The 11,717-nt window shown below is 66.4% G+C and overlaps 1 protein-coding gene across 1 annotated transcript; it reads left to right on the top strand.

Annotated features, from left to right (window-relative positions):
* Window positions 1-7,636: 7,636 nt before the first annotated feature.
* On the top strand, window positions 7,637-11,680 carry LOC130145197 (translation initiation factor IF-2-like). The gene is made up of 2 exons (XM_056329788.1): window positions 7,637-11,068; window positions 11,527-11,680. Exon 1 carries the CDS (start codon window positions 8,588-8,590, stop codon window positions 9,662-9,664), a length of 1,077 nt encoding a protein of 358 aa, XP_056185763.1. The 5' UTR covers window positions 7,637-8,587; the 3' UTR covers window positions 9,665-11,068; window positions 11,527-11,680.
* The last annotated feature ends 37 nt before the right edge of the window (window positions 11,681-11,717 follow it).

An 11,717-nucleotide genomic window follows, 5' to 3' on the forward strand; every position in this document is an offset into this window, starting at 1 on the left:
TTAAAGACTCGATGACTTCTCTGTGTGGGTTGGGGTTTTTTTGTTTGGTTGGTTGTTTTTTTTTTTTCTTTTTGGTGGTTGGTTGGGGTTTTTTTCTGTATTTTCTGCTCAGCGCTGCAATGGGGATTTTGAGCCGTAGAACCCGAAACCAGGAACCGTGGCTAATTTAGGGGTGTATTTCTTCAGTGCATTAATTTCAAGACATTAAAACTTCAAAGATGGAGTGGAGGGGCTATGAATCGGAGAGAGGTGGGAGCACGCTGCTGGGGCGCTGCATGAAGTTTAATATACCCTGAGACACACACGGCGCGGTCAGTGTGTGGGGCTGGGGGGGGGGGGGGGGGGGGCGAGAGGGGCAGGCAGAAAGGAACGAGGAGATTGCCGTATGAGATGATGAGGTTTATCATTTGAGCGCTGATGAATTCAGGGAACGTGAGAGCTGCAATTGACATTCCTAAAAACAATTAAATCGGTGGGGAGTACTGCTGGAAAATCGATACGGCCCAATGTAATACGGTTTGACTACAAACAGATTCCTCCTGTAGTAATAAACCACGAAGTGGGCGTGAAGTACCGCGGTTCTCTGGCTGAAAAGAGGTCTTTTCCCTTCGGCGCCCCAAAGCACATCCCCCCCTCGCCCTCAGCAACGCTCCCCGGCTCCCGCGGCGCGTCCCGGTGAGCCGGGGCGGCGGGACCAAACAGTCTGGTGACATTCTCCGGCAGCAAACGCTCGTAACCTCGAGGGGAGGTCGGGGGAGGTATTTCAATAGCTGCCCGAATAAGTAGCCAGCGCCTTTGGTCCAGGACGAAAATGAACCGGGACTTAGGCTTTAAATATCCCGGCTTGATTTAAGAGCAAGATGGACTCGGCTGAGTGCGCTCGCGGGGGGGGCCCAGCGGGGGGGCCGAGGAAAGGAAGGGGAAAGGGAAACGTGAAGGGAAGGGGAAGGACGCCCGCGGCCCCCGGGCCCCGCTCGGGCTGTGCCGCAGCCGCAGCTCGCCGCTGAGCGCGGCGGGGACGTTTCCTGCGCCCGGAGGCGGCGGCCCGGTCGAGGGGGGCGTGTAGGGGAACCCCCATGGCCGCGGCCCCGCACCGCGCGGCGGTTTCCAATAGGGGGCGAGGGAAGCCCGGCTGCCGCTGGGCTCCGCGGGATCGGGGTCGGCAAGGGGGGCCCAGGGGAGCTCTCCTCCCCCCCCCCTCCTCCCCCCGCCCCCCCCCCCCGCGCCGCCGGTGGCTCCCGCTGGGGCGAGGATCGCTCTTCCCTGGCGGCTGCCGGGGGGAAAAGGGGAAACCGGCGCCAGGCAAACCCCGGGGGCGCTTGCGGAGCTGGCTTTTATTTCGGCCTTGGCTGGTGAGCGCAGCGCTGCGCCCGGGGCCGCCGAGCCCCGCTGTGCCCGCGGCTTGGCACGGGCAGGCAGCGCTGGCTGCCAGCTCCGCGCCGCCCTCCGAGAGCTGCGATCGTGCGGTTTGCAAAGCTGCGGCTGCACTCCGGGGGCCCTCGCCTGCGGCCGGGAGCCGGGCGGCGGCCACCCCCTCGCCAGGGACGCCTGGCAGGACCCGGGGGCCGCCGCCGTGTGCCGGGCGGGGGCAGAAAGCGTCCGCTGCCCGCGGAGAACCCGCTTTGCGCTGGCTGCGAGGGAAACAGGATCCTGCTGCCGTGCGGTGCACGGGAGCCTGTTCCTGGCAGCCGCCGGCTTCCCGGTGCCTTCACGGAAGAGGATACAAGTTGAATATTGTTTGCACGGCCGGGACAAAATATCCAGGGCTGGCGGAGGGGGGGGAGGGGGGGAGGAATTGTGTTCGTCCGCCCGTGATGAATAATCCGGGCCCGCCTCCCGGCTGCGGCGGCCAAACCGCTCTCAGATCTGCCAAGAGATCAACCGATACCTCTGCCCGCGCCTCGGGCGCTGTTGGCCTTTCCCTGGCTGGCTCTGGCAGCACGCACATCGCAGCCGCCGAGCGCACGGCGCTGCCTCGGCCGGGGCCACCCGCCCGGGGGCCGGAGCACAGCCGCAGCATTAGCCTGGAAGGGGACGGGACGAAGCGGGGGGAGACGGGGCTGGGGGGTGGGGGGAGGGGGGGGTGAAATAAAGCGTGGCAGCGAAGGAGGAGCGGGGCGGAGGTGTCCCGGGGGGGGGGTGTCCCCCCACGGGGATGCCCCGCGGCAGGTGGAGCCTCCGCCGCTGCCCGCGCCCCGCGGTGCCCCCTGCCCCGGTCTGCGCGGTTCGGGACCGGCTGACCCTTCCTCCCCCCCCCGCCCTCCCGTCTGGTGGGAACAAACACAAGCTGTTCCGGACCGGGGCCGCGCAGCTGGCCCGGCGGTGGTGGCGGAGCGCTGCCAAAGGGGCCGAAGGGATGGTCCTCGGGTTTCCCGCAAGCGCATACACGCGGCCGAGCACGGCTCTGGGGCCGCCCGTCGCCCCGGGCGTGAGCGGCGGAGGCTCCGTGTGGGTGTGTGGGTGGCGACGTGCCCGGGGAGCAGCCGGGGACGGCGTGCGGCTCAGTGTGTGGAAGCCTGCGGCGGCGAGCGCCTGCGAGACGATGTGCGTGGGGGACCGGGAGGGTGCTGCGAGGGAGGCGGCGCGCGTGTGCCTGCGTGGGAAACCCGGAGCGTGAGCGTGTGTGGCCGTGTGACAGAGCCCGGGTGTGAGAGAGTCTGGCTGTATGCGAGCTCCTCGGTGTGTGTCCCGGGTGAGAGAGGCAGCAAATGTGTGAGAGCTGGCGTGCTTCCCCGAGAGAGGCAGCGAGGGTGCGTGGGAATCAATGTTCGTGTGACACGGAACGTGTGCGTGACACGGCGCCATCGAAAAGAGGCTGTGTGTGTGCCACACGGAGCGTATGCGTGACACGGTGTGCGAGAGGCGGCGTGCCCGTGTGACTCACCGTGCGTGCGTGTAAGTGCACGCGTGGGCGAGAGCTGCGAGCGGCGCGGGGGGCGGGCGCGCCGCGGGACCGAGGACGCCGGGCAGAAGCTCTGCTCCGCTGCCGTGCCGGCGCCCTGCCCGGGCGGCCCCCGCTCCCGGGACCGCCCCCGGAGGTCCCTTCCCGCCGGCGGCCCCGTGCCTTCCCCGGACAGAACCCCCGGAGCATCCGCCTCCGCGCACTGCAGCGCGGCCTCTGCCCGCCGGAGGAGGGAGCTCCCCGGGCAAGAGCTGTGGCTGAGCGGGCAGCGGGCCATGGAGGAGGGACCCCACGCCCTTCCCCTCCCGCGCAGCGCCCAGGGCCGCTCTGCCCGTCCCCACCTTGTTTATGTGAGGCAGGAACTGGGATTTTCCATCTGCCTGCGCCGCTGGTCGTGACCTCCGTGCAGGGCTCGCAGGCAGCAGCCCTCCCGAGCGGGGTCGAGCTGCGGGGGCAGGGGGAGCTGCTGCCACCCCCCCGGCAGCGGAGGCCGCTCCTCGCGCAGGCTGCGGGTGTGAAAAGGGGGCGATTGCAACGGCGGGGGGAAGGGATGGAGCTGGCGGTGGGAGGCCCTGGAGACCTGCCCTTCCCGGGGAACCCTGCCAGTGCTGTCCTGCCTCTGCACGTCCAACTACTGCGGCACAAGTTTGCTCTTTCCCTGCCCCGACCCGATCCCTCCTGCCGAGGACAGCATAGGCTCTTAAAGGGGTTTCGGTTTAAAGGGGTTTTGGGGAGGGGGGAACCCCAGTTTCCTTGCTCCTCAGAGAATAGCCAACCCCGGCTGTTGGAGCGCTGCCGAGAGAGAGGCCCTCAGCTCAGCGCGAGAGACTGCTTCTGTTCTGCCCGATCCTAGAAACACGGGTAACTCCATGGGAAAGATGCTGCACCGGCACCGGTTCCCGCTTGCAGCTGTGTGACACTCGCCCAAGGACGTTGGCGGGGGGTGGGAGGGTAGGGACGACGACACGACACACGGACACCAGTCCTGTTTGCCCTGGCAAGGATAGGGGGGCTGCCTGGGCGTGGGGTATGCGAGAGGGACACGGAATGCGGGCCGGGCCGTGGTGCGGCCGCACTCCCCGGGAGCCACGTCCTCGCCGCCGCGCCGTGCGGGAGCGCCGAGGAGCCGCGCAGCCCCGGCGGCGGGGGCTCAGATGTGCCCGTCCTCGGCCGCTCCCGAACACGGGCGAGCCGGCGCTGCCCCACCGTATAAGCTCACCCTTGGGGGGCGGGGGGTCCCCTCGGGAAGCGGCCGGATCGGGCGGGGGTTGCCGGCGGGCTTCGCCTGGAGGTGGCACGGAAACGGCGCTGCGAGAGAGCAATGGCTCTCCTCCTCCTGCGCTATAAAGCAGAGGCTGGCTCCGTCTGAGCAGCCAGCAGTGATAAGAGCTGATTTACAGGTAGGGGTGAAACGTGCTCTGAAAACCTCGTGACACTTTCCTCCGGTGGATTCAAATAATATATAAAGACCGTGAGGTGGCGATCTCCCGGGTAGCTCCTAGGATGCGTGGCGTTGTTGTTAACACATGTTTCAATTTTGGATTGAGACTGTCAATTACCCGCTGAGCTGCGAGTCTTAGCCTCAGGCGGGCTGGGGAGTGGGGACGGGTGTATTTATTAACCTCTCAAGCCTGGCGGAGCTGCGCGTTCAGCCTCCCGCTCGGGCTTTCTCGCACCTTCCCCCCGTCCCAGCCGGTGCCACCCGGACTGCTGCGGCGGCTCCCGCTGCCAGTGGCACTCGTACTTTGCCTCCTCCGGCCCCTGCGGAGGGGGCTTGCAGTCCTCACGCCAGCAAAGCAGCGCGGCGAGCCCCGCAGCTGTGGGGGTCTGGCGGCTCGCCCCGGCGAGCTGTTGGCCAAACAGCCCCGGACGGAGCGGAGAAATGCACGGGCAGCGCTTCCCCGCTTCCCAAACGCACTTTCTCGGTCGGAAAAACAGGCCAGCTCTGCTTGGCATAGACGATTGGGTTTAGGTTTGGTTTGGGGTTTTTTTTCTCCCCAAGCAAAGAAACTCCCGTCTCCCCCGGAGCAGAAGCAAACAGCCCCGAAACCCGCTCCAGCGGCCGAAGCGGAAGGGCTGACAATTAACATTTCATCTGGCAGCAGAGATCTGCAGGCAGATCGCTCGGGGAGTGCATCGCCCCCCTCCCGCAGCGTGCCCTCGCCGCACCGCACGGTGCCTGCAAAGGACTCGCCGCCGCTTCCAGAGGAGGTTTCTTTCTGGAGGAGGCCGCCCGCTGCCCCCGGCCCTGCCTCGCACCACCCCGGGGACGCGTCGCCAGAGCAGCCCGGGGAGGCCCCAGCACCGCGTTTTGCCCTATTTGCGCCTCCACCGCTTCCCCTCCAGTCACCTGAAAATAACCCACCCTGACGCGTGCATCGCGGCGCCTCCGCCGCTTGCCTTTCCTTGCCTTTTCCCCCTCCCTCGCCCCCCCCCCAGATCCCAAACTTCGCTGGCCGGGGCCGCGCCGAGCCGAGCCCGGCGCCCCCCGCACGGCCCCGCACGCCTCTCCGTGCCGGGAGCCGTGAGTGCGCCTCTCCACACCGAGCCTCCGTGACGAGAAAGGCATCGTAGGCAGCCTATAAATAATTTCCATTATGTTCAGCTGACAGCGCGAGGCGATTAATTTTAATAGCTGTATATTTGCCTGTTTCTCCTAATGCTCTGTAATGAGATGAGAAGCCATCCAACCCCAGATGGCTCCAGCCGCCTCGTTATTTATTTATTTTGTGTGTGCGTGCGTGCGTGTGTGTGTGTGTGCAAGAGGGGAGAAGGGGAGGGGGGGCGGCGGCTTCTGCGGGGCCGACAGCTCCCCCCCCCGCCCCCTCAGCCGCCCGCGTCCCTGCCGCCCCCCGGTGCCGCCCCCGGTGCTGCCCGCGGGCCGTGGGAGCCATCATGACACTGCACATTGAGCCGCCGGGGACCGGCCACCCGTGCGCACCGCCACGGCCGCGGGGCCGGGGCAGGCAGGGCCAGGGGCCACCACCGGCTCGGTATTTCGGGGATATTTATTCTCTCCGGTCGCGCAGAGCGTGACTGCGGGAGCACCGGGGGCCGGTCGGCGCGGGAGTAAATGCAGCGGATCGATGTCGTTCGGGGTGAGGGGAGGGCGAAGGGGACCACGGATCAAAGCCCATCCTATTAACCTAAATTTCGGCTCTGCGTGGCCTGCGGTCCGGGGGCCGGCGGGAGGGGAGCGCTTTGTGGGAGCCGGGAAAGCAAAACACGCCGCCCGCCGCCGGCACCAGCCAGCGACGTGGTGGTGTGTGTGGCAGTGTGACAAAGCCTCGCCGCGCTGAGCAAGCTGTCCCTCAGCCCAGGCGGCGGGCGGGGGAAGGGGAGGATGAGGGGAGATTTCGAAATGTAGGAACGGCGGAGCGAGTCCCAGATTTGGGGACTGCAAAGGGTGGAGGTGTCATTCCCTGGTAGGATGAGGCTGCTTAGCCAGGTGGAACAGCACCGACGCGAGCACCTGTGTCTTTTTCTAAAAGGCGTGTACCGATAATTACGAGAGTTAATTGCATTGCTTTGAAGGTCATTTGAAGTTACGGGGCTGTGTTTTCTTTTCAGGCTAGCAGACAATGCCTGTGCACTGTTTTAAATGTAAATCAGAGGGTATCCGCATAAACCTGTATTGTAGGATCGAGGCGTAATGGATTCACTCCGGCTGTGCCTGAGCTCGCCACAATACAGCTGAGCAGCCGAGCTGGGAGCGCGCCGGGGTTTCTCTGCGGAAACGCAGTTGCCGAAGAACATGAAAAGCATTAAATCGTGACGGGAAGGGGGCGGCGGCGGCGGGGGGCATGCGTTTACGCTCGGGGGGGAAGCTGGGGACCGGAGGATGCGTTGCGGGCGGCGCAGCCACCCGTCGCTAGCAGCCGCGAAGTTTCTCATCCCGAGGAGGCACGGGGCTGTCGTGTCACGCACCGTGGCACCGGCGGGGACGGCCCCGGCATCGTTCCTCCCGCTGGCGGGGGGGGGACGGGGGGACGGGACAGTGTCCCTTGTGCCCCGCAGTCCCCTCACCTCAGGCACGATCGTTGCCAAAGGCTGCCTGCTCCCGGGAGGGGGGGCCGGGATAGAGGGGGCGGTACCCCGCTTGGCGCAGGGACCTTGTCCCCATCGCCCCCGCCCCCGCCCGCCGAGGGGCGAGGCCCGGCCCGGCCCGGCCCGATTCTGAGGAATGTGGCACAAGGGGCACTGGCCCGCAGCCTGTCCCCGCTGCCTCCGAGCCTTCATGAATCGCACCGCCCGGGGCCCCGGCGTCCCGCCGAGCTGACCTGCCGTGCGATTAGCCCGACGCCCCGGGGCACGGCTCTTCCCGGCGGCGCTGCCAGCCAGCTCGGCCCCCGCTGCCCCCGCTCCGGCACCTGCAGGCGGCTCTGCCGGAGGCGAGGACGTGCAGCACCGAGCCCGCAGAGAGCCTTTCTTCCCTCCCCCTTCCCCTTCCCCTGCTAATAACAGGGCATCGCTCAGAAGACGGTCGCGCCGCACGGAACAAACGCTCATTGATTTCCACCGCCGGGCTGCGGAGGGACGCGGGGCGCCCGAGGAGGGGGGTTAGGAACCGTGCCGAGCCGCGCTCCCGGCCCCACACTGGGGGGGTGGGGAAGGGGGGGCATGAACCGGGGAGGTACCCGACGGCATCCCAGACGGGAGGGTGTGCTTCCCCGGGCGCACGGCGCACGTCCCCGGGGCCGCCCGCGGGGAGAACGCACCTCTCCCTCTCAGAGATGTGTCGGTGACTCGAGGCCGCCTCCGGGCGGGCAGCCGGTTGTAGGGGCAGCGGGGCGAGCGGCGGCCGCGGGAGAAACGGGCGGGGGGGCCCCCGCGGTCTGTCCCTTCCCGCGACGCCGGGGCCACCCTCGTGCAGATCGCGCCGTGTCACCTCCCTGATGGCAACCACCACCCGCCCCTCCAGAAAAGTCGTCAGCCCGGTACCGCCGCTTCCCCCGTTGTCCACGGCAACCGGCGTATCTGATTGAACCTCGTTGTAGGCAGTGACACCCGCGTAATGGATCATCCTGTCAGTGCTTTTTTATCACAGGCATTTATTTTGGTCACGGCTGGTGATAACTTTGCTGTTTATCCCTTGTGTCGTTACGGGCCCGGCCGCGATCTCCCTTCCGCCCCTCCTCCCCGGCGGGCGAGCCGGGGGTGGGGGCGCTCCAGGACGGCGGGGACTGCGGCTCCCCTCTCCCGCCCGGGCGCCGCTGCTAGGGGCCCCTCCGGCCCCCCCCCCGTCCCGGGCTCCCGCGGCGGCTGGGGACGGATCGATCTGTTTGGCTTGGTGAAGCGCCCTCCCCCGCTCGCCCCGGCCTCCCCGGGGCCGGGTTATCTTGGGTCATGCGGAGCTGGCGCGGAGCGCCGGGTGCGGTAAGAGGCTCCGGTGGAGCCCTGGTGCAGGAGGGAGCCGGGGGAGGAAAGTGCCGTCCGCAGTTCTCCATCAATCCAGACACTTCAAAAGTAAATAAAGCAGGGCAGGGCAGGGCCTCCAGGGAGGGGAGAGAAGAGGCCTCTGACAGGCGATTGTCCAGGGCGGAGCCAGGGCTATTTCCAGCCCGGGAATAACAACACTTGGGCTGCGGTGACTCCGACCCGCGTGTCCAGGAAAGACCGGATCGGGGTGTTTGTTTTGCTTTTAATTATTATTTTGACGGCGGGCTGGCGCGGCTCGGGCTAACAATGATCCCAAGCCGTGCGAGAGGGGCAGCGGGGGGGGGGAGGAGGGGGGAGACCAGCGAGGGGGCGGGCGCCGGCCCAGGTTTGCTGCCCCCGCTGAAGGTCGGGGCTGGAGTCGCCGGGCCGGGAGGAGCCCGCCGGGGCTGCAGGCGGCGGGCCGGGCCGGGGGCGGCCCCGCAGGGAGGCAGGCGGCGCAGCGGGCAGGGAGGGCTGGTGGGGAGCCGGGCCGGAGCCCCCGGCACGCTGCCGGGCGGGGGTGGGAGGCAGCCGTGCTTATCTGGGTCACTGAGGTTAGAGGGAGCAGCTGATAGGAACAGAGGAGCTGAGCTCCCGCTGCTGCAGGGATACGGCCGCGAAACGGGCCAGGCAGGCACCGAGCTGGTGGAAGGGCAGGAGGGAGGGAGGGAGGGAGGGAGGGAGGGAAAGAGGGAGGAGGAGGCGGCGGCTCGTTCCGGCTCCCGAGCCGAGCCCAGGTGCGCTGTGGTTTCCCTGCGCTCAGCGCTGTGCTCGGCATCCCCCCTCCCCTCGCTCCCCATCCCCCGTCCCCCCCCTCGTCGCCCTCCAACGTTTAACCCTTTCCCACCTCCGCGGGGCTGGAGGCTGAGGCGTGCGCTGGCCCGGCCGCGTCCCCTGCGGTTCCCCACTCCCTCCGTGGCAGAGAGTGATCGCGGTAGGGAAAAAGGGGGGGGGAGGGGGGGCTGGTCTTGTGGTGCCGAGTACCGCCCTCGGGCAGCTCCCGGGACCCGGCTTTGTACACACACGCGCGCGCACACACCCAGCTGCGCCGAGCCGAGTCGGGCCAGCCCCCGCCTGCCGCCGCCGCTGCTCCTAGCGCGGCCGATCTCGGTTACAGCCAGCCACCCAGCGGGGTTTGCTGCTGCAGCCGCCGCCTTCCTCCCCCTCCCCGGTCCCCGCCGCCCTTTTCCTTCCTGCTCGGGCTGGGCTGCCCCGGAGCTCCCCCGGCTCGGCGGCGGCGGCCAGTCCCCGCTCCCGGGCCCCTACCGGCGGGGAGGCGGATGCGGAGCGGCCGGGAAGGCGAAGGGCTCTCCGAGCGCCCCTATCGCGCGCCCAGCCCTTTAATCAATTTCACCCTATTAATTATTAATTTTACGCCAGTCAAGCTTGCCCAGGAGGAGCGGGGGGGGAGGGGGGAGGGGAGGCTGATGTCAGTCGGAGGCGCGGCGGGGCCGTGTGCCAGGCTCCCCGCTCAGCCCCGGCCCAGCAACTTTCGGCTCCGCTGGCTCGGGCAGCTCCGCTCTCCGAGAGCCGGGGGAGGCGGCGATTCCCATTCCGGTGGATGATGCGCCCCCCCCCCCCCCGCACACACATCCACACAGCTCTCCCTCTCTCTTTTCCGCTCCCTCCCCTTCTCTCCTCGCCCGCCCCCCGTGTAGACACATCCATACAAGGGCCCATTGCATCGTAGCGATGATGGATCGTGCCTAGCGGGGGTGATTTGGTGTTGATCGCATATTATCACGGGCAGGTTGGACTGGTTGCTGATGGACGGCTTTCTAGCAAGCCGCTCCTTCCGACGCTCGGGGAAGCAGCTCGATCGAAAAAGCAGCTTGCTTTTAACTCCTTCTCTCACCAGCACGCGTAGGGCAAGGCTTAGCATCTGTCACAACAGCTCTCCGGATAGCACTTTTCCCTCCTCCCACTCCATTTTCGCCTCGGCAGCCCCGCCGCCGCCTGGCTCTCTCCAGCACCGGGCAGGGCTGGCGGGGCTGGCGGCGAGGGCCACCCCAGCCCTTCCAAGGGCGAGCTGCCGGCCAGGTGGTGTGGTGCATCTGCGGAGGGAGATGCCCGTGGGGGTCCCACGCCCGCCCGAGGAGAGCCCCCAGCCCACCGGCCCGGCTCGCTCCCTGCCCGGGGGGGCTGCTCCCTTCTCCCTCGCCTCCTCCTCGCCTTTTTTATGTAAGTGCACGCAGATACAAAGGCGGTTTCATAACGCCTCCCGTCTGTAAGAACCGGGGACCTTGGCTAACCTTTCGAGAAACTGATTGCAAGTGCCGGTTAACAGCCCGTGCTGACCGCTCGGGGCACCGGGGGAGGGCCATCATGGCACTGACAGGCGGTGAGGTAGCCATGGATCCACGGCGAAAGGCCTGCTCGCAGCCTGCCTCTCCAGAAACGCTTCGTGCGAGCGCTTATTCTCTGGCGAGAGAGGAGGGCGGTGGAGGGGAGGCTTAACCCTTTCGCTCCGCGCCGCCAGCCGCCTCCCAGCCGCTCGCTTCGAGTTGCGCCGGCCAGCGCGGGGCTGGGACAGCTCCCGCCGGGGCCAGGAGCCAGGGCGGATGGTGGCCCGGGACAAGCTGGCCCTTCCCCACGTGATGGTGCACGACGGAGAGCACCGATATGTATTTTTATTTTTCTTTTTGTGATTATTTTTTTACACAGGGCTCGAAAGAGATGGTGCAGGGAGCTGCCTCCTTATCTCGCTCTTCGCTGCCGGTTTAACTCCTTCCTGCATCCCCAGCACAGGTTCCTCGGGCCGGGGATTGTTTTCTGTTTGGAAACCGGAGAAGGGGGGAGGCTATCGGCAGGGAAGCAATAGCTCGCTCTCTCTGGAGAGCTGCTCTCCAACAGGCAGCGCCTTGAAATCTATTTAAAGAGAGAGGGAAAGGCGGGGGGGGGGGGAGAACAAAGGGGGAGGGGGAGGAGGGGGCCGAACCAGAGCCAGCGAGAGAGGGAGAAAGCGATGGATCAGCCGGTTTGCAGCGTACATCAAGCTATCACATCTGTATATGCTCCGATCGATGAAAAGGATGGATAATATTTGTCAGCTGCAGACCTTTTTCTTCTCACTTCCCAGGAAAGGGGGGTGGGGGAGAGGAAGAGAGGTAATAGGGAGCTTCAAGGCCAGAGGCACTTCCTGATATAGCCAAATAGAAAAGAAAGGGTGGTGATTATTGTTATTAATTATTTTTATTATTCTACAGCAGCCAAAAGGACCATCAGGGAACGTGCGGCCCTCTCTGTGCTTGCTTCTTCACGCTCCCACTCCTTCCCCCCCTCCCCTTTTTTCTTTCTTTTTTCTTCCTTTTTTTTTTGTTGAAACTCGGCCGCTTCCTTGCACGGCTCCGAAGATTTAACCCTTTGCCCGCGGAGGCTTATGGTGGGTCAGCACAAA

The sequence above is a fragment of the Falco biarmicus genome, chromosome 2 (assembly GCF_023638135.1).
Source record: "Falco biarmicus isolate bFalBia1 chromosome 2, bFalBia1.pri, whole genome shotgun sequence".
NCBI classification, from domain to species: Eukaryota; Metazoa; Chordata; class Aves; order Falconiformes; family Falconidae; genus Falco; species Falco biarmicus.

Excerpts from the sequence above, each read along its gene's own strand:
- LOC130145197 (XM_056329788.1), top strand. The coding sequence starts at position 8,588 with ATGATCCCAAGCCGTGCGAGAGGGGCAGCGGGGGGGGGGAGGAGGGGG.